This window comes from Amblyomma maculatum, chromosome 1, assembly GCF_055883805.1.
Source record: "Amblyomma maculatum isolate TAMU_Amacu chromosome 1, ASM5588380v1, whole genome shotgun sequence".
NCBI lineage: Eukaryota > Metazoa > Arthropoda > Arachnida > Ixodida > Ixodidae > Amblyomma > Amblyomma maculatum.
In genome coordinates this window covers 313,536,677-313,563,888 of record NC_139344.1, presented here as the reverse complement: position 1 = coordinate 313,563,888, position 27,212 = coordinate 313,536,677, and the positions used below count along the sequence as shown (strand labels likewise).

Sequence of the window (27,212 nt, the reverse complement as noted above, 5' to 3'; positions counted from 1 at the left end):
GAGAGGTTATTTTTAGTTCGGACTACTTCAATATCACAGTCAGTAGCGCCAACGTGGAATTTGTTCCAGGCCTCTGGCCATAGATTTGGCTGCAGGAAATAGTAGCGTCTTTTTGTTGCCTAATCTTTTCAGTGCAGTGTTATACCATTGCGAAACAGGGCGTTCTGTTATGGGGATAGTGGGAAAATTTATGCTGGCTATGCATTGCTTTTCGAAATTGAAAAGTAACGAGTTGCCTTCGAGAGAGCGGAAAAAACAGTTGTAAACTTCTAAAAACAACGTGATCAATATTGAAAGTTAATTACCTTTATAAAAAAAAAGTCAGGAGTTTTCTTTATTTTTTTGCTGTTCTGTAAAAAAAAAAATCACTATCATCTATATTGAAGGGCCAAGTGATCGCTGGGACCTTCTAGATAAGTGATGGGTGAGAAGCTATCAGGTTCTGATGACAGCACCAGATCGAGGATATTAGCAGAATGGTCAGGGATTCGGATGAGATGATCGATTAGTGACCTCCCAAAACTGAGGCAGGTGTGCACAAACTTGCTGGCAGGGTTAATATTTCTTATCATGGAAGCAACACCAGACCATATGATAGACGGAGAGTTGAAGCTGTCAGAGAGTAAAAGTGCAGTACTGGAATAGTTATCCTGCTCAGAGCATCATAAAGAATAATCAGATGGAAACTCGTGTTTCGGAGGACAATAACAGGTACCGCTTACCACAAGAGGATACGATGCATCGTAACAAGGCCAGGTTACTTCCGAGGAGCTTGGAATGTTCACTTGAGAACATTGTAATAATCGATCAGTAGCAATGAGCACTCCTCCCCTCCTAACGTCACTCCGATCCTCCGAAATATATCAAAATTAGGAAAGATCTATGTCGTTAATTGCAGAGGTAAGCTAAGTATCGGTTTTTAAACTATCTTAGCGATGCGTGATTTAAACAGGTTACATAAAGCATGCTTTAGGATAATACAGCGGATGTTTGCGTGAAAGAATGGTAGGTGGAAGCGGGGTCGCTATTTCACTGTATGATTCAGTCAAATTAGTTGCTAGGATTTTGCGCCAATCACGTTATTAGTGGTGGGGTCGAATGCATGTGACATTTTCCCGGATATTAGCTTGTCTTATCTCATTTTAAACGCGAGATTATTACTTTTTTCCTTATTCGAACATGCGTTCACAAAGAAGATGGATGTTGGAAGAATGATTTTCGGAAGCAGAGCTCTCCTCCAACAAAATTTCTTTACTGAGGCTTTAGCAGGGTAGTAAATGAAGGGCATGATCGCAGCACGTATAAGTGTGTCGTCACCGTACATGATGGACCTGGCTGCCAAACTCATACTTACTTTCCCGTAGGTTAACACAAGAAAGACAATAGGTTATCCACATTGTCTACAGAGAGCTGATACAAAAGCAGTAAGGCGGCGTGAAACACGACGGTCGCGCCACACATCCGTCAGTGGAGCCGGTCTTGCCGTGTGTTCTGGTGTTATGAATTCATTTGCATCAGCATAAACACTGCCAATGCACACAAGCGTCGGTGCATCCTCAGAAATATGTTTCTTTAGGTAAGCGTCTAAATGCTAAAAAGCGAACTAGAGACGGTATATGTTCGTCCGAGCTCACGGTTATAGACAACACGACCAAGAGCGCACTACATGGGGCCATTTCGCGTTAGCAAGGTGCTTGTTATTCCTGTTTTGTATTTTTATATGAGAGTATTTAAAGCAGTATGCGCCCGTTGTTGTGAATTTTCTGATTCGCGTTTCAATATAAGCAACGAAATACCGTGTTTATGTGATGTGAACAAGTCATAACGCAAAAGAGGCAACGGCACCAACATGTTCTTATAAGAGTATGAACCAATCAGCCCAATGATAACTTTTACTTCAGTATACGTAGAATACTGCGTAATCCTGTAATAGTTATTTTGTGCGTAGTACAGTGCTGCATATCTCTGTAGCGTTCAATTCTCCCAGTCGCTTCGTAGGAGTTGAGTGCAAAGTAAAGATGAAGCTCGTCAGGTACAAGGATTAATCAGCGAAACGCCATGCTCCAAACGCGTGGTGCATGCATTTAACTTTGTGAACGGCGCTTGTTAAGAGTCGCTTGTGTGCATTCTACCTGGTTAGAGCACTAATTTTGGGTCGGTGTGAGTGCATTGGCAAAATTGGTTACTGAATGCAGACAGAACTGCGTCTGATGCGAAGTGCGTGCGCCGGTTTAATTAGTCTGAGACTCAAAACGAACCAACACTGCTGGCTCAAGGAACTCTGACTCTTCCGTGCGGGCCCACAAACGCTAGGTGCATGGAATTTTGAACTCCAAATATGCACGGTGATAATAGTCGCTAGAGTATTGGCCGATTGGTCAAAATTACCCATTTAAAAACAAAGAACGACCTTATCGATTTGAAAGACCTTTGTCTTTATGCGGGGTCTGCCAGTAGAGTTGTTGGCATCTATCACAATATGCCAGACTCAGTGCGTTATGCTTATTACCACAAGGGTCACTATTTAATCTTCACTGGAAATGCCTTCCTGGCAATTTAACAGGCATGATACGAACTCGAGGAGTATGATGATTATGAAGCGGAACAGAATAGGACAGGAGGAAAAGACACGAAACAAAACAGAGCAGGATAGAGAAAAAGGAGAGGAGAAAAGAGAACGCAAAGAATAAAAAGAGTAAACGGAAAGTTGAGCTAGTTGGTATTTCACGATTGTAGAACAGCGCTCGCCTTGTTTTCTTGCTTGTCCATCGTCTTTTTGCGCTGCCCTATGATCACAGAACAGAGCACAAGGAAAAGGACAGAACAAGGCGGAACGACACCGTCACTAGTTCCCAGAGCATAGCTTACTTTTTCTTCGTAACTAGGCTGGGCCACAGTTTTTTCCCTCGTGTACTTGGGAAAAAAAAATTATTGACAAGAAATGAAAGGAAAAGAAAAAACAAAAATCAAGGGAGAGAATCGAAAAAACAAACAGGGTGTTAAGTATGAGCCCACAATTGCGGGCTCTCGTAACGCAACACATGTAGCATTCCCGAAATGACAGCGCCATCTGCTACGGGTCGTAATAAAGCAAGTCAGCTACCACATTGCGCTCCGAAACGGACTTGCGACGACTGCTTCGTGGACGGTGCAGGGCGGCGGAATCTACTCCTGCCGTAATCTCGCAGTTTTTCGCGCACAAACTTATCTTCTGCGCCGACGCTGCCTTATCTGCGTTCCAACGTGGCTCCGCGTGGCTTCTGTCCGGCGTCCAGCCAGCCTCGGAGCGTCTCCCGCAGCTGCCCATCGGCTTCTACCAGGTTGCAAGGCGGTTGTGACGCTACACTTCGAAGGACGGCTCGAAAAGGAGACAAAAGCTCGACTGGCCGTTTGTGTTATTTTTGTGCGCGCTCATTGTGGTCTTGCGTGATGCGGTCGTTGCCGGTGAGCCGAAGCTCCGTGCTCGTAGCGCTTTGCCTGTGGTGGGCGATCTGCTTGGGCGCCGTCCCTGCAAGAGCGGAAGACGGCGGAGACAAAGTGGCTGAGGTACGGCGAAAATTTGGAAAGAGGGACATCATCCACGACATCGAGTAAGTGTAGGATCCAAACATTTCCGATTTAATCTTCGAGGTTCATTTTTGTCTATGGCAAAGAGCGTAACACACCGGTGGTGAAATGCAGATGGAAATTAAACTCGTGACACAGGCTTATTCTAAATAATAACACCCGTTCAGAAAATGCTTTAGGGCAGGCAGCAACATGGATGTTTTTTTTCGTTGTGGTCATGCTCGTGCTTTTCATGAGCACCAACAGTATTACGATAAGCCAGTCTCAGTGTGAGATTATTTCGTGCTTAATGAGCGTCACAGTTTACGCGAACGTCTCCTCGGTCGTATTGTTGAGTGATGGTTTTCGGCGTAAAATTTGTAACCCTTCTTCAAGGAGGATGTTCAAGGTGGCAGATTTTTTACGTTTCTCAAACACTTCGACTGGGGGAACAAATTCGTTTATAAGCTTATTGTGACGTCCAGCTTCCGACATACAGAGAATGTGACAATGCTAACGTTTGTGTACAAAAACCGCTGCTGCAGGATTTTGATTTCTGTGCAGAGTTCCCCACTTATCAGAAATATAATTTCGTTGGCAGCTCGCTAATTTATTCTGGCTATCTTTGCATTGGTTCTGAAAGCGCAGCGTTTTCACGCCTTTGCTTTTGGCGTTAGACCGGTTGCTAGCCAATTCTATTTCCTGGAACGGCGTGGTCCTATTCATTCACTGCTGGACACTGAAAGCTTACGGTGGCAGCGTAGAGCCTTGATCAGTTCGCCTGAATTTAATTTAACCCAAGTATTTGAATTAAACTGAATTCACACGTAATGAGTCCAAATGATTGAAATTGAGCGGAGATGTCCTGAATTATACGCCAATTATTCATTGTCAAAGCGTTCGCACATGGTGGTGAAACAACGCAATGTCTCACGGAAAAAGCATCTAGAAGAGGAACAGTGCGTCTGAAATGTTATCTAAAGCTTCCTTCTTATTATACATGCGCCAACATTACACACCATTTTTCAAATAAAAAGAGAATAGTGCTAATAAAAAACAAGACATGGCGACGAAATACAAACACGCACCGAAGTGCACGCCAAAGTAACGAACATAACCAACTTATACAATGTCAAGAGCAGATCTTCATTGTTCCAGACAGACAGATGGCGCGCTAGCGCAAAACATGCCGAGATTCTTGTTTCGGATACTTCGAGAATCCCCTTTGGGGAGCTTGTCTGCAATCCTCACAACGTCGGTAATTTTTGCACGTCAACGTGATGTTCAAAATATACCACGTTGATGAATTCGAGGCTTACACAGTGGATGTGTATCTAGGTGGCCGGGAGTAGCTATCCAAAAATTACTACGGTGTTATTTCACCCAAGTACCACCGGGCAAAATTTGAATTATATTCACTGCAGCTATTTCTGGCCACGCAAGTACTCGCTGTCACGAGGACGGTTGCGTTCCAATGCTTGAAAATCGCAGTTTCAAAGTATACTTTCAGCAAGCGAGCATTTAACAAAACGCAATGTCACATTTTCATCCAAGTTACACGACCTCTAACAGCTCAAAACTGCTCAGTCAGTTCAGTCGTTCAGTCGTTTGCGACTCTTCGTGGCCATATGGACCATGTCACGCCACGCTTTCCGGTCTCTCACTATCTTCCTATCATCACATAACTTCATCTGCAGTGCCTCGAGGATGCCATCTAACCATCGCGTTCGCTGCCTACCCCTTCTCCGGCGACCCTCAACCTTTCCCAACATCAAATCTTTCTCCAGCGACTCCTCTCTTCTCATCAGATGACCAAAGTAGCTGAGCTTTAACTTTAGAATTTGACCCTCCAATGAGCAGTCAGGGTTTATGGTCGACAATATCGACTGATTTGATCTTCTGGCAGTCCAAGGAACTCTCAAGAGTCTTCGCCAGCACCACAATTGAAACGCGTCAATTCTTCGGCGGTCAGCCTTTTTCACAGTCCAACTCTCGCATCCATACATCACAACTGGAAAGACCATAGCACGAGTTATACGGATCTTGGTTGGCAGACTAATGTCTCTGCTCTTTACTAGGCGGTCAAGGCTAACCATTGCTCTCTTTCCCAGAAGCAGGCGTCTCCTAATTTCATGGCTGCAGTCTCCTTCCGAGGTAATCTTGGAGCCCAAGAAGAGAAAATCTGTCACAGCTTCCACTTCTTGTCCATTGATGCTCCAGGACTTGATAGGGCAAGACGCCATGATCTTAGTCTTTTTAATGTTCAGTTTAAGCCCAAACCTCTCACTCTCTTCTTGTACGCGCATCAGAAGTCTCTTGAGTTCCGCTTCACTTTCTGCCATTAAAGTGGTATCATCCGCATATCTAAGGTTGTTGATACGTTTTTCAGCAATCTTCACTCCAACTGAAGACTCGTCCACACCGGCCTTCCTCATGATGTACTCTGCATATAGGCTAAATAGGCAGGGCGACAGTATGCAGCCTTGCCTCACTCCTTTCTCAATCGGAAACCAATCAGTAAGACCATGCCCAGTTCTGACTGTGGCCTCTTGTCCTTCATACAGGTTATTGAGGAGACAGATGAGGTGAATTGGTACTCCCATCTCTTGGGGAGCTTGCCACAATCTGCTGAGATCTACGCAGTCAAACGCTTTCGCATAATCAATAAAGCAGAAGTAGATGGGTTTCTGGAACTCTCTTGCTTTTTCCATGATCCAGCGAAGGTTGGCAATTTGGTCTCTAGTTCCTCTGCCCTTGCGAAACCCAGCTTGCACGTCCGGAAACTCCCGATCCACATACTGCTGCAGCCTACCTTGGAGGATTTTCAACATCACCTTGCTCGCATGCGAAATAAGCGCGATCGTGCGCGGTAGTTGGAACAATCTTTGGCACTGCCTTTCTTTGGGATGGGGATGTAAACTTACCTCCTCTAATCCTGTGGCCACTGCAGGGTTGTCCAAATCTTCTGACATAATGTATGCATAATGTTAACAGCGTCGTGGTTGAAGTTTTGAAGCAACTCAGCTGGAATGCCATCAATTCCGCTAGCTTTGTTCTTAGCAAGGCTGGCTAAGGCCCATTCAACTTCACTCTTCAGGATGCCCGGCTCGAGATCAGTAATCACAACCGTCTTATGTTGGGTTTGCACATTCGGGTCCTTCTTGTACAGTTCTTCTGTGTATTCCTGCCACCTCTTCTTTATCTGTGCGGCTTCAGTGAGGTCGTTGCCTCGTTTGTCCTTTATCACGCCCAGCTTAGCACAGAAGCTTCCTTTGATATCTTTGATTGTCTTATACAGAGCTCTTGTGTTCCTTAATTGGCTGTTGTCCTCAACTGCTTGACACCGTATGTTCAGGAAGGCATTCTTATCTCTCCTTGCTATTTTCTGAAAATCCTCATTGAGAATCTTGTATCTTTCTCTTTCCCCCATAACGTTTGCCATCCTCCTTTCCTCAGCTATTTGCAAAGCCTCTTCAGATAACCAGTTTGCTTTCTTGTATTTCTTTTGCTTTGGAACTACCTTAGTAGCAACTTCTTGTATTATATCACGAACATCAGTCCACATCTCTTCGGGCTCTCTGTCTTCTAGATCTAATTCTTGAAATCGAATCCTCACTTCCACAGCATATTCTAATGGAATTTGATCCATATCATACCTGAAAGGCCTTCTAGTTTTCTGCGTTTTCCTCAATCGAAGCTTTATTTTGGCAACAAGAAGCTGATGATCGGTGCCACAATCGGCCCCAGGCCTTGTTTTTACTGCTTGTATAGCGCTTCTCCATACTGCTAGCTAACAATTAAAACAGTGAGTATATATTGGTACTAGCTACAGGCGGTCCCGTGCAATGGCTTCGTGGCTGTTGCGCCCAGCTGCTGCGTAATATGGAAATGCCTCGCGGGGCGGTTTAGCTGTTATGGTGCTCGAGTTCCCAATGAGGTTGGATCGAATGCCTGTCGTGGCGGCGGCTCTTCGATGCAGGCGAAAAGCAAGTCAGCCGTGTGCTGTGAGACGACAGTGCATGTTAAAGAGCCCCAGCTTGTCAAAATGTTTGAAGCCCCCCACTACGGTGCCTTTCATAGCCCGCTTCGGATTGTTTAACTCCATAAGTCAAACCAAACCGAATATCGAGGTCGCGGAGTTGAATTCCAGTCTAGAGGAAAAATATCCAAATCCCAGTCTGTATTATGATGTTTGTGCACATCAAATAACATCAAGTGGTATAAATTATTCCCCAGTCCCCAGTTACGGTGTTTCTCCTAGCTCAAGTGCTGTTTCGGAATGTTAAGCTCCACATGACCATGCCACCAGGACAAGCTTATGATTCTCGTTTTATTTTACGGTTGTCAGCATCGAGCGAATTGTTCAAATTGTAAGTAACATCGCTTGTTATAACAAATATACTGAGCTGAAACGGTTTAGGAGAGTATACAGTGAAAAATGACACACATCGGGACCACGTCAGCCGCCACCGCTGACAAACAAAACGACGAGGTGCCTTTGCTCGTGCTGTGCTTGTACAGCTTTGGAAGCGTTATGCTGAGAGACATTCGTACTGGCGTTATTTTCTCATGGTGCAGACACCTCAAGGAGGACCTGAAGACAATCACAGATCTCCAAATTGAAGGCAAGCTGACAGAGGATGAGACGCTCTTTTACTTTCTTCGGTAGGTGTGTAGTGCATCGCCAGATTTTGACGCCTGCAATAGGGACGACAATCGTGAAAAAATAAGTCATCGGACGGAAGCGCAGAACATAGCATTGTAGTTCGACCAAGAAGAACATATGGACTTAGAAAAACCGTCAATGTAACTTCATAGAATTTATTCAGAGAAAAGGGGAGGAACGCAATGAGAAACTTCAGTGCTGTAGCTCGAATGTCCTTCCAAAGTCAAGAGCGAACAATTTTTGTTTTTGGAGGACACAGCCTGCAGACGCTGGAAGAACTTGGAAGGAAGTCACAAATGCTGAATATTTCCTTCACAGAAAACACACGGCTATTATGACAGACAAATTGGCAGGCACAAGGTTTGAGGTTTCTTCAAACCATCCCTAGGAAATTGACGTATACAGATCCGTTAAAAATACGCAGTGCGGCTCCCTGGTTGAATACTGCCTTTTAATGTCTATCTCTCCTTCCTGTGCTTTTGCGCTTAATCGTCGCTACTATGAACTACCAAGTGGCCTATACGACGTCAGACTAAATATTAATCATATATATGAAATCAGTTCTCTTTTCAGAACAATTTGAATCTTTCATATTTGAGGAAATTCCTCTTACGAAGTTCCCCTACTTGTTTCTTTATTTTCTGCACAGTGCAGCCACTACATGTCTAAATATTGCTAATTCATAAATTTAGCACTTGAAACAATCTACCGTGTAGCCTTTGAATCTTGCGTTTAATGTGCCTTGACGCCTGCCCAAAGGGTCAGTCTACTTTGGACATTGACGGCAGCTCGTGTTAGTTATACATTCAAGATGATACCAAGCTAACTCCCAGTTTTAAATGCACTGCGCCATTTCTGAAAATCGCAATATATGATCGGGATCGTGCAAGCTGTTGCGACGCATAATCAGTAAGATGGAACCTTTCTATCGTAACGATGAACAAAACTGCGTTGTCGGTTCTCAGTATGGGGAAGGGGAGGGAGGCGCCGATTGCTTGGTGAAATGGCCTGAAGAAACATGACTTTTTAAGGTTAGAATGTTTTGGGCACCCTTACAAACAATCCAGCGCTATGAAGATAAGCATCGAATTGCGTGCGAGTCGAAGGTTGACAATTCATGTTTCCTTCCAACATGTGAAGAAAAGGCAGGTGGGGGATTATGTTCTGCTGCAGTTGTGTCTTCTTGTATATCAGCTTTGCTGGTGAATGTCTACGTCGCGAAAAGGCACTTCCGATCCTTTCAAATATGATGGACATCTGGCACAACCGCTAACGGTTTTAAAACGAAAGTGATGGTAGAATTTAGTTAAAGATAAATAACTTTAATACCTAGCCCCGCGGGGGCTGAATGGCTGTCATTTGGCTGATGAGTGTAAGGTCATGTTGCCGACGCCGGCCTCCTAGGCCGCATTTCAAAGGGGACATAATGATGAATCGACCATTCAGAACTTTCAGTGTATATGTGGCAAATATTCCTGTGATTGCAATTACTCCTGACCTTGCGCCCTTCTGATACCTGGCAGATATCTGTGTAATTGCTTCGTGCACAATCAATCAATCAAGAAATAAATTGCTAAATAAATAAATCTATCGATCAATCAATTAAATCACTCTGTCAATGAGTCAATGGTGTTTCTTGTTTGCAGCATGCACGACTTTGACGATAACAACATGCTCGACGGCTGGGAACTGATGACGGCGATGAAGCACATGAACAACCATGGTCATGGGAAGAATGAAGCCGAGGCCAGTTTGAGCGAAACTGTTGGTGAGAGGCTCAATTCTATTGCTGTAGCAGAGCATTTTGGGTGAAGGCGCGATCGTTGCTACTTCAGGGAAGAATATCATACTTTTCTCAGCTGGATAAAGCGGAACCTTTTACATGGTATTTCGCTGTAGTCTACGGGGGTGCAATTGTTGTTCTGATGTAATTATCGCACTTCATTCAATGCTTCGTTTCTGATGCGATCAGGATGCTTGGGATTAAGATTGCGACGGAAAGGATCATTTCTTGTCAGCACCGTCGCCTTTTATTTTTCCATACTTGACCTTTTATTTTCAGTTACTAATTGATTTACAGTGTCCTCATGATAAAATACATTATAGAGTGTAGGGTTCATATACGTAATCAGAAAACGAGACAACTATATTGATAAAGGCGCATAGTAATAACAACAGGCTGAGTGGTTAGAGCACTGGACTGCTCAACCCAAGGACAAGGAGATCGTAAACAAGCGGCCGCTTTCCGGTGGAGGCGAAAAGGGGTCCGATGTCAGTGTACGTTAAGGAACCCCAGGTGGTCGAACTTTCCGAAGCCCGTAAGTACGGCGCCCCTCATAGTCAGCGTAGTTTTCTCGGAACCTTAACCCCTACAAACCAAACCGAGCCGAACCGGAAATACAGCATGCAATGCGGATTGCGAATGTATCGCAGAAAACAGAGCAGAAGACACGCGCTATGCATTCTTGACAGAAACTAAATGCAAAGCCTAGGACCCCAACTTTATTGAAAAGTGCATAATGTAAAACGACCAAGAGGCATGGCAAAGTACAACAAGAACCGCAAAAAGGAGGCAAGATGATGTTACGTAGCCTTATCATGTACTCTTTTCTGTTATTTTTCCATAACAACCCCCACTGGACTGTTTCCTCCGTCATGATTCGCTGGATGATGATTGCTCTTGTTCTTTGTTTCGCTCTCTCTCGCTATATATATATATATATATATATATATGCAGATCAATTAAGGGGAAATGAGGGTGCTCGTTATATTACACGAAGGAAAGAAGCCAACAGTCGGCGAGGCCAAGGAAAGCGTTGGGGATGGTACTTTATGTCTTTTTTTTTAATGTTTGCTTGTATAATCACAGAAATTAGTAATGTAATCTATTTAGGGGAAATATACTAAACACAAAGTAGAAGAAAAAACAACGTGCCGATGGTGGGAACCGAACCCACGACCTCCGAATAACGCGTCCGGTGCTCTTCCAACTGAGCTACATCGGCCGCTGTCCCCCCTGCTACTTCCTTGGGTATTTATGTTGTCTGTATACGAACCTTGAGAGTGTTCACCAGCGCCACCCTCAGCCACTCTCAAGGTTCGTATACAGACAACATAAATACCCAAGCAAGTAGCAGGGGGGACAGCGGCCGATGTAGCTCAGTTGGAAGAGCACCGGAGGCGATATTCGGAGGTCGTGGGTTCGGTTCCCACCATCGGCACGTTGTTTTTTCTTCTACTGTGTGTTTATTATATTTCCCCTAAACAGATTACATTACTAATTTCTGTGATTATACAAGCAAACATTAAAAAAAAAGACATAAAGTACCATCCCCAACGCTTTCTTTGGCCTCGCCGACTGTTGGCTTCTTTCCTTCGTATATATATATATATATATATATATATATATATATATATATATATATATATATATATATATATATATATATATATATATATATATATATATATATATATATATATATATACCGGGTGTCCCAGCTAACTTGAACCAAGGGTTACAAAATAATATATTTGAGGTAGGTCAGTGAAACCAATTGCATACAACTGCCAGCCTGTTTGCGCACTACAGGCAATTTTTTGTTTTGCAATTACCTAATTAGCTAATTACGTTAATTTTTCTAATTTATTAAATATCGACTTTAGACCGAAAATGTGAATTGGAAAGTTGTAGAGCACCTTCAGAAACTCCCATTCCATTAATTGCGATAAAGAAAGTCTCACGTGTATCTTTTTTTCCGAGCTCAGAAGAAAGCCCGCGAAATACAAATAATACCACGTGACTAGCGCATTTGTGCGCCGCCATTGTGGTGCTCTCAGTCGTGGTTTGAGCGAACGAAATCAGCTGCGGCCGTGACCCGATAGTCCCGTTGCAGCGGCAGGCAGAAATGTTTGCGATGGTTCGAGCGAGCTCGAGCTCGCCCGTCGCCACCGCGATTTTGGCCAGGCCTGCGCACCGCAGCAGCCTACATCACGACAGGCGGATGGCGATAAAGAACCGGCAAATGAAGGCGCAGCGCTAATTTTAGTCGAGTCACATGATGTCATCTCGCCCCTTTACCTAAGCCTGTATGCGCAGATTCAGTGGCTGATACCTTATCGCTCATCCGTTTGTCGTGACGTTCGCTGATGAGAGAGAAGGAGGCCTTGTTAAAATCTCGGTGGTGTCGGCTCGCCGCTCTCGCTGCTACTGCACCGTCACGTGGCCGGCTGTCTGACGCGGGCGAAGAAGCCATCGATGGCATGTCGTCCTGCCGCTTTAACGGGGCCAAGAAGATACGGCCGCAGCTAATTTCTTTCGCTCAAACCACGACTGAGAGCACCACAATCGCGGCGCACAAATGCACTAGTCACGTGGTATTATTTGTATTTCGCGGGCTTTCTTCTGAGCCCGGAAAAAAAGATACACGTGAGACTTTCTTTGTCGCAATTAATGAAATGGGGGTTTCTGAATGTGCTCTACAACTTTCCAATTCACATTTTTGGTCTAAAGTCGATATTTAATAAATGAGAAAAATTAACATAATTAGCTAATTAAGTAATTGCAAAACAAAAAATTGCCTGTAGTGCGCAAGGAGGCTGGCAGTTGTATGCAATTGGTTTCACTGACCTACCTCAAAAATATTATTTTGTACCCCTTGGTTCAAGTTAGCTGGGACACCCGGTATATATATATATATATATATATATATATATATATATATATATATATATATATATATATATATATATATATATATATATATATATATATATACATAAATGTCACGGCGTGAAGTCTGATCATAATCACAGTGCACAGAGCGGCAGGAAACAAGCAGGCCCGCTTCAACAGGAGAACTTCGGTTTCTTCGCCTCGAGGAGACGAACTTCGGTTTCTTTGCATCGAGGAGACGAACTTCGGTTTCTTCGCATCGAGGAGACGAACTTCGGTTTCTTTGCATCGAGGAGACGAATTTCGGTTTCTTCGCCTCGACGAGACGAACTTCGGTTTCTTTGCATCGAGGAGACGAACTTCGGTTTCTTCGCCTCGAGGAGACGAACTTCGGTTTCTTTGCATCGAGGAGACGAACTTCGGTTTCTTTGTATCGAGGAGACGAACTTCGGTTTCTTTGCATCGAGGAGACGAACTTCGGTTTCTTAGCATCGAGGAGACGAACTTCGGTTTTTTCGCCTCGAGGAGACAAACTTCGGTTTCTTTGCATCGAGGAGACGAACTTCGGTTTCTTCGTATCGAGGAGGCAATGAATGCACCGTGTCAATATATCCTTCACAAACAAACAAACAAACAATATATATATATACATATTGCTACGAAGATGACGAAGCGGGCAGTGGCGCTGGGGGGAGCGCTCGCGCCAGGCCCGCTGGCCATTAAAGCATATTTCATTGTCATGTCATTACATTGTTCTGTTTCTTTTGTGTCGCCGTGTTCCATCGCTTGTCATGCCACCACGTAACATTTGGTTGGGGGTGCGGTTTATCCCCATCCTCGCCTTGCACCGTCGAAGCCAACCGTACGCCGGGTCCATCGGCCGAGAGCCCATGGAGATCGCCGCCCCGCTCTGCCCCAGCCCTTTGTGCTCAGACCCGACCAGCCGCTCTCCCCAGCCCCGTCCCCAGCCCTGCACCACAACGCACATGATGACCAAAAAGAGCCCAAAGCCGACCCGACCGACCCCACAACGAAGCGACCTCACGACCACTCTAGCGAAGACAGCACCCCTGCCTAAGCCGTTCGGCGTTGCCATGAGCCTTGGCCTTTGGCAAAGGGTGAAGATTGGACCTGATCATCATCATCGTCGTCATCATCATCATCATCAGCCTGATTATACCCACTGCAGGGCGAAGGCCTCTCCCATATTTCTCCACTTAACCCGATTCTGTGCTAGCTGCATCCACTTGACCCCTGCGAACTTCTTAATCTCATCCGCCCACCTAACTTTCTGCCGCCCCCTGCTACGCTTTCCTTCCCTTGGAATCCAGTTTGTTACCCTCAGCGACCATCGGTTATCCTCGCTTCGCACTACATGTCCTGCCCATGTCCATTCCTTCTTCTTAATTTCCACTAGAATGTCGGTAACATGAGTTATTTCTCTCACCCACTCTGCAAGCTTTCTATCTCTTAATGTTACCCCTACCATTTTTCGTTCCATAGCCCTCTTGGTGGTCCTCAACCTAAGTGGAACTATCTTGGTTAGCCTCCACGTTTCAGCCCCATAGATAAGTACAGGCAAGATGCAATTGTTGTATACTTTCCTCTTGAGCGATACGGGTAAGCTGCTAGCCATAATCTGCGAGTGCTTGCCAAATGCGTTCCATCCCAATCTTATTCTTGTTGTTATTTCCTTTTTATGGTCCGAATCTGCGGTTACTACCTGTCCTAAGTAGACATATTCGCCTACTACTTCCAGTATTTCGCTACCTAGTGTAAACTGCTGTTCCTTCCCGAGGCTGTTGAACATTACCTTGGTCTTCTGCATATTGATTTTCAAGCCTGCCTTTCTACTTTTCCTGTCTAGGTCATGAATCATTATTTGCAGTTCATCCTCCGAGTTGCTTAGCAAGGCAATGTCATCAGCAAATCACAGATTACTGAGGTATTCTCCATCTACCCTTATCCCTAACTGCTCCCATTCCAAGTCTCTGAATACTTCCTCTAAACAAGCTGTGAATAGTACTGGGGAGATTGTGTCTCCTTGCCTAACACCTTTCTTTATGCGAATTTTGTTACTTTCTTTATGCAGTACTATGGTTGCTGTGCAGCCACATATCTTCCAGAACTTTCACGTACGGCTCGTCTACTCCCTGATTTCGCAATGCCTGCATCACCGCCGAGGTGCCAGCTGCGTCAAATGCTTTTTCGTAATCAATGAATGCTATGTATAAGGGTTGGTTATATTCCGAGCATTTTTATATCACCTGGTTGATGGTATGGATATGATCGATAGTAGAGTACCGTTTCCGAAACCCTGCTTGATCATTTGCTTGATTGCAGTCTAAGGTTGTCCTGATTCTATTAGCGATTACCTTAGTAAATACCTTATACGTAACAGACAGTAAGCTGATTGGTCTGTAATTTTTAAGGTCCTTAGAGTCCCCTTTCTTGTGAATGAGGATAATGTTTGCATTCTTCCATGATTTTGGTACCGTCGATGACACCAGGCACTGCGGATACAGGGCGGTCAGTTTTTCTAGCACGATATCCCCCCCGCCCTTCAGCAAATCTGTAGTTATCTGATCCTCTCCAGCTGATTTCCCCCTTTTCATAGTTTCTAGTGCTTTCTTGACCTCGTCCTTCGCCACTGGTGGAACGTCTGACTGTTTTTCCCTACCGCCAATCTCATTACGGTCCTGACTACTTTGGCTACAGTAGGGATCTGTATAGAACTCCTCGGCTACTTTGACTATCTTGCCCATATTAGTGATGACGTTGCCCGTCTTGTCCCTTATCGCATACGTCTGGCTTTTGCCTATGCCCAATTTCTTCGTTACCGCTTTAAGGCTTCCCCCGGCTCGATTTTCTCCATGTTATACTTCCTTATATCGGGCACCTTGCACTTAATGATTAGCTTTGATTCGCGGCCAATTCGATCTGGTCTGTTGGATTGGAAGCTATCATACTCTGGCGTTTCTTAATCAAATCTTTCGTCTCCTTAGACAGCTTACCGGTATCCTCTCTAACTATCCTACCGCCTACTTCTACCGCGCACTCAGTAATGATATCTCTGAAATTATTGTTCCTTGCCTCTAGGGTAATGTCGCCATCCTCAGTTAGAGCTGAATACCTATTCTGTAGCGAGATCCTGAACTCTTCTGCCCTCCCCCTCACCGCTAATTCCTTGATGGGTTTCGTTCTTACTAATCTGTTGTGTTCCTTCTTCAGATTTAGGCCAATTCGGGACCTCACCATCCTGTGGTCACTACATCGCACTTTCCCGATTACCTCTACATCTTGCATAATGGCGGGGGTTGAATACATTATGAAGTCGATTTCATTTTTAGTCTCTCCGTTAGGACTTTTCCATGTACATTTCCGGCTCTTCCGTTTTAATTCTTAATAGCCACAAAAGTACATAGCCACGCCGTGAGCACAGCCACGAGACAAAAGCATGACAACGCTAACTCTAATTATTTTCAACGTGATCATTTACTGCCATTAGTAAGTGTATGTTACCTTTAGTTGGCGTTCAGACACACCTCTCGGTAATAATCGCCGTTTAACCGGCAGAGAGGCAACTAGTGACGAGAAAGAAGCTGCGGGACCCTACCGTTGAGGAGACGAAATTACGCTTCATCGTCATGTCATCACATCGTTCGGTTTCTGTTGTGTCGCTGTGTTCCATCGCTTGTCATGCCACCACGTAACAATATATATATATATATATATATATATATATATATATATATATATATATATATATATATATATATATATATATATATGAAGGAAAGAAGCCAGCAGTCGGCGGGGCCAAGGAAAGCGTTGGGGATGGTCCTTTTATACATCCCCAACACTGTCCTTGGCCCCGCCGACTGTTGGCTTCTTTCCTTCATGTATTATAACGAGCACCCTCATTTCCCCTATGTATATATATATATATATATATATATGTGTGTGTGTGTGTGTGTGTGTGTCCAGACAGGCAGGCTTCTATGGGGGTTACGCTACCATTTACTCTTTCTACCATGATATTGCTTCCCCCTAAGGAGTAGGCGTGGATCTTCGAACTTAGTATTTGTTGAATTTAATTACATTTTTTTTACCTAATATCTAAAGCCATCTCAATGCTTAGAAAGTCGTTTTCTGCTTGTTGACAGGGTTGTCGATAGCGTAATACAGAAGAAATTCGCTTTTTTCTTGCCATTTCATGGGAGAAGGCAAGTGACGTTTGAGCTTTTTCTCTATCCTGTAATCTCTTTTTTTTTTGCGGGGTGCAGTGCTATTCAATCAAATTCTTAATAATATTGTCTCATTTCTCGGTGATGACAAAAGTTAAAAATACTACATTTTTGAAAACGATTTTGCTAATGTGCAGCTAAGTACAATCATAAGCAAAAAGCTTCACAGCCTGATAGTTTTGCTGGAATTAAATACTGATTTAGGAAAGCAGCAGGAATGAGCCGAGTTCACAAGCATTCTTGTCGACAGACTTATCTAGCCCAGAAAAAAAGGTGAGTCGGCACGAAGCGAAATAACCGTCCACCTAACCTGCAAAGCGCAACCTCTAGTTTGGCTCGCGTGTTTTCTGAGCTAGATGGCTCTATCGACAAGACTATGCTCACCATCTCGGGTCATTTGTGCTGCTGCGATAAAGAAATGTAAATTTGCACCGAAAGTTTCATGCTGTAAAGCGCTTTGCTTATGATTGTACTTTTGTCCACTGTAGAAAAATGATCTTCAATAACAGAGTATTGTTAATTTTTTACATAACCGAGATATGAAATAATATTGTTACGGTACGCTGTCACGGACGACGACGAAGTGCTGGATTCGGTAAAAAACGAAGACGCTGAAGCTAGGCTCTAGACGGTCCTGCGACTGTGTCCCTGGCGGCGAACTGTTGCGGCTACGACCTCGTAACCTCGTGTTGTGCCTCGTAACATTTTGGTGATGCGTTCAGGGTATGACTCCAATACAACAATCTGGATCTCCGTAGTGGTCGCCGGCTTGGTGCTAGCACTATGCAGTCCGACGCAATCCCTTTTACAGCGGCGCAACCAGCGGCCACTGTCGTCGTGGCGAGACCTCGTGATCCGGGCATCTTTTGCGGCACCGATGACTTCGACATCGAAGGCTGGCTCGCTACGTACGAGCGAGGCATTAAGCACTACCGATGGGACGCAACATTGATGCTTGCGAACGTCATTTTCTACCTCGCTGGTACGGTGCGGGTCTCGTTTGGGACTCACGATGAAGATCTGACATCTTGGGACATGTGCGAAGAGAAGCTTCGGGATCTCTTTGGCAAGCCGATCGGACGCAGGCTCGGCGCTAAAAAGGATCTAGCATCGCGAGCACAATCGTCGACCGAATCATATCTGTCGTACATACAAGACGTAGTAGCTCTATGCCGCAAAGTGAACAGCGCCATGCTAGAGTGTGACAAGGTGGGCCGTATCTTAAAGGGAATTGCTGACGATGCTTTTAATCTTCTCTTTTGCAAAGACTGTGCGACGGTCGACTCCGTCCTCGAGGTGTGTCGGCAGTTTGAGCAAGCTAAACATCATCGTATGGCTCCCCGTTTCGACCGCTTGCCAAACACGGTTGCTACGTCTTCATGCGAGGATCTGCCAACACTGCAGCAGCCGTCCCATCAGCCAAACTTGACCAGGATCGTTCGCAAGGAGCTGGAGGCAATGGCCCACGTCACATTTACACCTCAGCCGGCGGACGCTACTATAGCACTTATCCAAGGTGTTCGCCAAGAATTCGCGAATGCATGCAGGCCTTAAAGCGAACGTAAGCCTCAGCTCTGGTCAACCGTCCGCACAGCCATCTGTCCAGCCCACCGTTCCCGTGGTAGCTGCTGCGGCTCCGACTGCGCCCTTCCCGATGCGATACCGCTACCGCAACACAGAAGAAAGGCGGACCTTGGACAATTGACCCATCTGTTTACACTGCTCACGTGCCGGTCACATTTCTCGCCACTGCCGCAGCAGTTGGGTCCCGTCCCCTCGACCTCGCTACTATCATGATCGCAGCGCCGCCTACGGACCACACCCAAGCTCTCTCCGTGTACGCCCTCTCGTGACTTCAACACGCCATCCCCGCGCATGTCCAGCCGTTCGCTACCTCCCCAGACCCGCCGTTCCCGCTCGCCCCAACCTCGCCGTTCATCGTCCCCTCACTTCTCTGGCCCTCTCCCGGAAAACTGATCAATGCAGCTCCCGGAGGTGAAGCTGCATTGACGACCCGGCCCGAAAATCATCTGCTGACCCTCGCTCATCGCCGCAATCTTGTAGATATCTGTGTAGATGGTGCCCTGTTACCGCCCTCATTGACATTGGTACTTACATTTCTGTCCTCAGTTCTTCGTTTCGCCACCGACTCAAAAAAGTTGTCACACCCGCCTCTTCATCAGCCGTTCGTGTCGCCGATGGAGGTGCCGCTGCCGTCGTGGGACTGTGCACTGCGGGCGTGAGCATTTGTGGTCGATCTACCCCTGTGCTCTTCACTGTAATCGACCGCTGCCCTCACGATGTGATCGTTGGCATAGACTTTTTGACGGCCCACTCTGCCCTGTTTGATTGTTCAAGTGGCCTGCTTCGTTTAGACCTGCCTTTCTGTTCCGACCACACAGACATCAAACCACGCCTCCGCTCCATCGAGTTTGTTCGCCTACCCCCCGAGGCTGCCATGTATGTTCCTCTCGCCCCGTTTCCTGCTAATCCTGATGGTACATACGTCACTTGTCCAATCACCGATGTTGTTCTCCATCGTAACGTCATCCTCCCTCACACTGTCGTGACCATCACAGATAACAGAACCTGACTTCCAGTCCTTAGCTTCAGCCGTTCCGTCCAAGTTTTGCCCCATGGCACTGCACTCGCTGACTTGTTTTCGTTGGCTGACTGCGAATTTTCTGCCCTCAAGCCTGTGCCTCTTTCTGAGCCCCCCGTATCAGCTTCTCGCTCGACCGTTTTAACTCCCATGATAGCAGAGAATTTGACACCTGAGCAAGCCAGTGCTCTTTCCGACCTTTTGTTTTCGTACAGCGACATATTTGATTTTGGGGACCAACCTTTGGGCCAGACATTTGTCGTTACCCATCGCATCAATACTGGTGATGCCAGCCCCATTTATCGAATGCCTTATCGAGTCTCCCTTGCTGAGCGCCATGTGATACAGAAAGAGGTTGACAAAATGCTGACAAACAATATTATTGAGCCTTCCTGCAGTACCTGGGCGTCCCCTTTTGTTTTAGTAAAAAAAAAAAAGATCGAACTTGGAGATTCTGTGTCGATTACCGCCACCTCAATCAGATAATTAAAGAAGACGTTTATCCGCTCCCGAGAATTGACGACGCCCTCGACTGCTTGCATGGGGCCAGCTATTTTTCTTCGATCGACATGCGTTCTGGCTACTGGTAAATAGCTGTCGACGTACGGGATCGAGAGAAAACCGCAATTATCACCCCTGACGGACTATACCAATTCAAGGTTATGCTATTTGGGCTCTGTAATGCTCCTGCGACCTTTGAGCGCATGATGGACTCGCTTCTCCGTGGCGTCAAGTGGACAACGTGCTTATGCTACTTAGATAATGTTGTCGTTTTCTCTCCCACGTTCACAAGTCACCTTCAACGGCTTCCTACAATACTGGCCGTCTTTCGCCGCGCTGGTCTTCAACTCAATGCAAAAAATGTAGCTTCGGCCGCCGCCAGATCAAAATCCTAGGACATTCGATTGACGCAAATGGTGTCCAGCCCGACCCTGATAAAGTTCGTGCAGTCCGCGCGTTCCCTACACCACGTAATATAAGTGATGTGCGAAGTTTTCTAGGGTTCTGCTCCTACTTCCTTTGCTTCATTCGGAACTTTGCTGACCTAGCACGTCCCCTCACCTCCCTTCTGCAGAAAAACGTGAATATCTCGTAGAGCCCTGAGTGAGCAAGCTTAGGCCTTCAAAACGCTCATTTCCGCCCTCACCGCCCTCCTGTACTGGCGCACTTTGACTCGTCTGCATCTACAGAACTGCGCACCGACGCTAACGAACATGGTATTGGCGCCATCCTTGCCCAGTACCAGCACGGCCACTCTCGTGTGATTGCCTATCCCAGCCATCTCCTATCTCAGTCCGAGCGCAATTATTACATTACAGAGCGCGAATGCTTCGCACTTGTTTGGGCGTTGACCAAATTCCGCCCTTATTTGTTTGGGCGGCCCTTCAGCGTAGTGACGGACCATCATGCCTTGTGCTGGCTGTTCTCACTTAAGGAGCCTATTTGCCGCTTAGGTCGCTGGGCCTTGCGATTACAAGAATACATGTTTACCGTTGTGTACAAGTCAGGCCGCCTACATCAAGGTGCCGATTGCTTGTCCCGCCACCCCGTTGACCCTCCTGAACTTCCTGACAATACTGCTGACGACTGCGTTTTGTCCATCTCGGACTTTCTCCACATCGGCGTCGAATAGAGTCGTGATCCTTCCCTGCGCCCCATTACTGATCACCTGCGCAACGACAGCTCCGATCCGTCCATCAGTATGTTTGTGCTGCTTAATGACACATTATACCGACGCAATATGCACCCAAATGGTGTAGACCTTTTTCTTGTGGTCCCGACGCATTTACGCTCTGCTGCTCTTGCGCACCTTCATGATGCTCCTACAGCACCTGGGAGTGTTACGCACATACGACAATGTTCGACGGCGATTCTACTGGCCTGGCCTTTACCGCTCTGTTCGTCGCTACATCACCGCCTGTGAGCTGTGCCAGCGCAGTAAGACATCGTCCCCACCCTAGTCGGCCCCTGCAACCACCCGCACACGGTTGAGACTGAGCCCTTTTCTCGAGTTGGTCTCGACCTGCTTGGGCCATTTCCCACATCAACTTCAGGGAACAAATTGATTGCTGTTGCGAGCGATTACGCCACCCGGTATGCCATCACCAGAGCTATCCCCACTAGCTGCGCCTCCGACAGTTGCAGACCTTCTTTTGCATGACGTCATCTTGCTTCATGGCTCTCATGGAGGAAGGAAAGAACTTAGAAGAGGCCCGCGCGGTCGCGCCGCGACCGGACGCTGCAACGTCTCTCCTCCTCATTTGCCCTCCGCATTTTCTTTCTCCGCGACGCTCACGTACCTAGGGCCCTTAGCAACGCTGTTGCTAGTGGCCCGAGTTTTCGTAGCAACAGCGTCGTCGTTGCTAATGGCCCGACTTGGCTAACCCTAAATTTTGACGTCACTTTCGCCACACTTTCTCCAATGCATTCGGAATGGCAAGAGCCTCTCCTAAGTTGTTTCCTTCCTCCATGATGGCTCTCCTCGTCAACTGCTCACCGATCGCGGTCGCTGCTTCCTTTCTAAAGTTGTTCATGACCTTCTCCGCTCATGCGCTACGCGCCACAACTTCACAACGGCCTACCATCCACACATGAACGGTCTTACTGAGCGCCTTAATCGTACACTGACCTACCTGATGTCAATGTATGTTTCTGACCATCACCGTGACATCTCTTTACCCTTCATAACATTCGCCTATAACTCCTCACGCCATGATACTGCCGGATACGCTCCCTTTTATCTATTTCCCTTCGACACTTTACTGCCTCTTGACGATTCATCCTGCAGTTACGCTTCTGATGCCATCGCCCGTGCTGATGCCGAACGTCATATGGCTAGCGACCTACTTGGTGCGTCTCAGCGTTCTCAAAAGCACCGTTACGATCTTCAACACCGTGACGCCTACTACCCTCCTGGCTCCCTCGTATTCCTCTGGCTCCCATCCCGACTTGTAGGCATTTGCGAAAAATTTCTGCCCCGCTACGTGGGCCCTTACCGCGCCTTGCGGCAACTTACCGACGTTTGTACGAGATTATGCCTGTCAACCGCAAGTCTTCTACAAACCATCATCCAGAAGTCGTGCATGTCGCCCGTCTCAAACCTTATATCTCGCGCTCACTTGTGTAGTCTACGGGGTGGGGGGGTATTATTACGGTACGCAGTTACGGACGACGACGAAGTGCTGGGCTCGGTAAAAAATGAAGTCGCTGAAGCTAGGCTCTAGACGGTCCTGCGAGTGTGTCCCTGACGGCGAACTGTTGCGGCTACGACTTCGTAACCGCGTGTTGTGCCTCGTAACAATATTATTAAGAACTGGATTGAATAGCACTGCACCTAGAAAAAAAGATATTACAGTAGAGAAAATTTTCTAACATCCCTTGCGTTCTCCCATGAAATTACCAGAAATAGCGAATTTATTCCATTTTAGGCGATCTTCAACCCTGCCAAAAAGCATGAAAGACTTTAGCACTAAGAAAGCTTTGGATATTGCATAAGATACAATGTAGCTAAATCCAGCAAATAATAAAATGAGGTCTTGACGCCTACTTTAAGAGGAAGCAATAAGCCCTTCTATAGATTCAAAACAACGTGTTCGGTTATTTGTTTTTATATTTAATTTATATAATGCAATACTTTTTAGTGCCTGATTTTATCAAGTACTTAAGATTGTTTTTTGGACATTCTGATAAAAATCGAAATTAATATATTTTTTTAAATTTGAATCAAAGTTACACATTTATTGATGTTTCCGAAATACGAATGATTTCAAAATAATACGGAGAAAAACGGACAATTCTAGATCTCCAATATTTTTAGAAATAAGGAACAAGGGCTTTATAATGCAGACAGAAATTTTAAGTGGAAACACTTAATTGAATCGTGCCTGAATGCAGGGCTGAATATTGGCAACTTTCACGACAAGCTCTCAGTTTTTATTTATATTCATAATTTTAAGCAATATAATGCAACACTTTTTAGTCCGTAATAATTCTGAGGTGCTGTTGTTTTTTGAGATTGACATTAATAAAATCGGATCTTACGTTTTTTTTTAAACTGCAACCAAATTTGCACCTTTTCTGCTCTGTTCAAATATCAGGCGATATTTATGCCTTCTGGAGAATACACCTAGCTATCCACAGCTCCAAAGTTTCTGTGAAATTAAGAAAGTAATCCGCCTAATAAAGAGGAAAAGATATAGTACAAACAACTTAATACTTCATGACAGTATGTATATAATGCTGAAGATCAACATTTGTGCAGCGCGTCACTCCTCAAACAAAGTTTGTATATTTTACTAAATCAACTGCAACAACAAAACGAGTTTGTAATAGTCTTTATAAACGTACGTAAAAGTTTCATAAAATTAATGAGTAAACATAATAGATGACAATATCTTATTGCGGATGCAGCAGGTCGCCAAACTTGCAACTTTTTGAAATGGCACTGCGTTTTCCACCTTAGTCATATACGATTTTTTCCGAGAAAAGTACGCCATATCTTATAAAACTAAGGTTCATTCCTTTGTGTGGAGACATTTGGCCAATACATACAATTTTAATTGAAAACAAAAAGTGATCATGGGGTCTCGATTACCGAACATACCCATATAAGTATATATACCGACTGTCCCAGTTAATTTGAACCAAAAGATAAGAAATTAATTATTTGGGATAGACGAGGGAAGGGAAATCAGTCGCATACAACTACCAGCTGCCTTGCGCATCATAGTCATTTTTTTTGCTTTGTAATTACGTAATTACCTAATGGTAATTTTTTAAATCTACTAAATATTGACATTAGACCATAAATGTGAATTGGAGATTTGGAGAGCGCTTCAAAAACCCCCCTTCCATTAATTGCGATAAAGAAAGCGTCACGTGTATGTTTTTTTCCAGGCCCAAAAGAAAGCCCGCAAAATACAAATAAAAGCACGGGACTAGCGAAACGGTGCGCCAAGATTGTGGTGCACTTAGTCGTGGTGAACGAAATCAGGTGCGTCTCTTCGGCTCCTTTACAGCGGCAGGCCGATATGCCAGCGGTGGTTGCTTTGCCCGCGTCAGCAAGCCGGCACACGTGACTGCGCAAGTAGGAGGAGGACAAAACATTTATTAGACGCAAAGCAGAGAGCGCGGCGAGCTCGCTCTCACCTTCGCCGGCATGTTAGCCTGCGATGGAATGGGGTCATCGAGTCACGGCAGTAGCTCACGACGTATCAGTAAATCACGACTGTATAATACGACTGAGAGCACCACAATCGTGGTGACCAAATGCGCTAGTCACGTGATTCGGGCTTTCTTCGGGCCTGAAAAACAAAAAACAAAAACGTTTAAGTGACGATTTTTTTTTTTTTATCGCAATTAATGGTGTGGGGGTTTCTGAATGTGGTCTTCAACTTTTCTATTCAAACTTATGGTTTAAAGTGAACATTTTGTGAACTATAAAAATGGCATAATTAGCTAATTAACTGCAAAACAAATGCCTGTGGGGTACAAGACGGCTGGCAGGTGTGTGCATTTCCCTGGCCTACATCAAATATTTTACGGGTTGGCGCAGTGGTTACGGCGCTCGACTACTGTTTCCAAGGACGCGGGATCGAATCCCTGCCTCGGCGGCAGCTTTTAGTTGGAGGCGAAAAACAAGGCGCCCGTGTGCTGTGCGATGTCAGTGCACGTTAAAGAACCTAGGTGGTCGAAATTTCCGGAGTCCTCCACTACGGCGTCTCTCATAGCCTGAGTCGCTTTGGGACGTTAAACCTCACAAACCTAACCAAATCAAGTATTTTATTTTTTAACCCTTTGTTCAAGTGAAACGGGACACGCGGTGTATACACACACACGCACATATATATATAAAGTATAAGAATTACGGTATCTGGTCTATTTATTGTGCTAACCTTTTAACCAAACTGGCGCAGGGTGAGGTTTTCTTCTTGTTCCTTTAAGCAATGTTTGAACTTGCTCACTCAGCAGGAGTGCACTAAATTGCTGAAATAAAATAAACACACGAGAGAGACTATATATAATAACAATTATTTCTGTTAAGAAAAGTAAAAGCTAGTATATGCAAAAAATCAATATTTTTTTTTTTCTCTTATGTCCTGTTAGATTGGTTAGGCGCCACGGCTAATGTCTGTTGCTGGCGCTCTTTCAGAGGCCGTGGATGCTTTCATGGGATTTGATAAGAATAATGACGGATTCCTGGAGTATGCAGAGCTGCGATCTTCCACCGACGACTCGTAGGCGGTGGACCCTCCAACGTCGAGCCGTTGAAGCTTTACGAGCCTGATGGCTTATTGTTGTGATTTACAGTATTGGCAATTGAAGTGACTCCGGAAACACTTTGTGCAATTTTCGCACTAGCTTAGTGTGGTGACTTCGAGCGTCCGTTCTTGTGTGACGATATCTTTTTTTGTAGTACGCATTTCTACATTTGGTTAACTTAGCAGCCTGAGAAGCACTGCTCAATCGTTTCCATCTCACATGAGGGGGGACTGTTCACATTGATAAGATGGCCAAATAGTCGTAGATAAAGGGTTTTGAAGAGTAGTTCAAGCTCTCCTATGTTAGAATATGTATCAGCCTCGATTTGATGCTGTTGTTAGGCTGTTTTTGTAAGTTGATTTACATAGCCAAGCTGTTCACATATTGGATGGAACTGCTTGAGATATAACTTATTCATGGTAGGCTCATCACATCAGACAGCTAGGAAACAATATGCATTATGGAAGAACGAAACAGCTCAAAAGTATGGTTGGCATAATACAGTACCAACTTGCCCTTTATTCATGTTCAAACAACATATGGCAGCAGTTTTATACGTTCCTTGCTACCGATTACCTCAGTTTTTTTTACCCCTGTCTCTGTTCCGTGCGCATCCAATATGTGAGAGTGGAAGCAATAAAGTAAATTTTGTTCATTACGTATTCTTTCTGTTGCCAATAGTTGGGGATTTATTTACCATCGTGTGTGATGAGCTACGGTACCTAATTTTAAATGATGATTCATTTGGTAAGAACTGCATTTAAGCCTTGAATCCATTCATGGGTTGCTAGCGTTTGAACAAGGCGCAAGTAGAAGCTCCCCTAAAACAGTAATGAACAGGAGTGGCTGTGACATTTTTCACGGAGGCATTTTTACATATTTTGCGCATTTTTATCAGCATGCCCTCTGATGCGACCATGTTTGAAACTGCACTGAGACAAGACGGGATCAGCGCCGCGCTCCATCGCAGAGGCTGCGAGCTCGCATACGCAACAGCAACCCCAGCCACAACAGACGAGGGCGCAGATGGCCATAGAGCTATTCAGATGGCGGCGTCTCTGGCGTCTAGCCAGCACAGTCGTCATAGCAACAGGCGCCGGACGCGACGTCAGCAGCTCAGTCCTTGTTGGAGAGCATGGGAGAGCACTGACAAGAAGGGCGTCGGCTCGAGTCGGAGATTGCAAGCTCTCCCACTCATGCTCCCACTCACTCGCC

General features: G+C 45.4%; 1 protein-coding gene across 2 annotated transcripts; it reads left to right on the top strand.

Moving 5' to 3' along the window:
- The first annotated feature begins 3,107 nt into the window (after positions 1 to 3,107).
- LOC146207142 (longistatin-like) lies at positions 3,108 to 26,655 on the top strand. Of its 2 annotated transcripts, XM_084602986.1 has the most exons (4): positions 3,115 to 3,590; positions 8,125 to 8,211; positions 9,859 to 9,980; positions 25,888 to 26,655. In XM_084602986.1, the coding sequence occupies exons 1-4, from the start codon at positions 3,430 to 3,432 to the stop codon at positions 25,974 to 25,976; spliced, it is 459 nt and encodes a 152-aa protein (XP_084459112.1). In that variant the 5' UTR covers positions 3,115 to 3,429; the 3' UTR covers positions 25,977 to 26,655. The 2 variants fall into 2 exon arrangements, with proteins under 2 accessions (XP_084459115.1, XP_084459112.1); XM_084602989.1 differs by lacking the exon at positions 8,125 to 8,211 and having other exon boundaries at positions 3,108 to 3,590.
- The last annotated feature ends 557 nt before the right edge of the window (positions 26,656 to 27,212 follow it).

Bases quoted from the DNA above. Each gene is read 5' to 3' on its own strand.
- LOC146207142 (XM_084602986.1), top strand. From the start codon at position 3,430: ATGCGGTCGTTGCCGGTGAGCCGAAGCTCCGTGCTCGTAGCGCTTTGC. The intron at 3,591-8,124 runs GTAAGTGTAGGA...CTCATGGTGCAG, and splicing joins GACATCATCCACGACATCGA to ACACCTCAAGGAGGACCTGA. The intron at 8,212-9,858 runs GTAGGTGTGTAG...TCTTGTTTGCAG, and splicing joins ACGCTCTTTTACTTTCTTCG to CATGCACGACTTTGACGATA.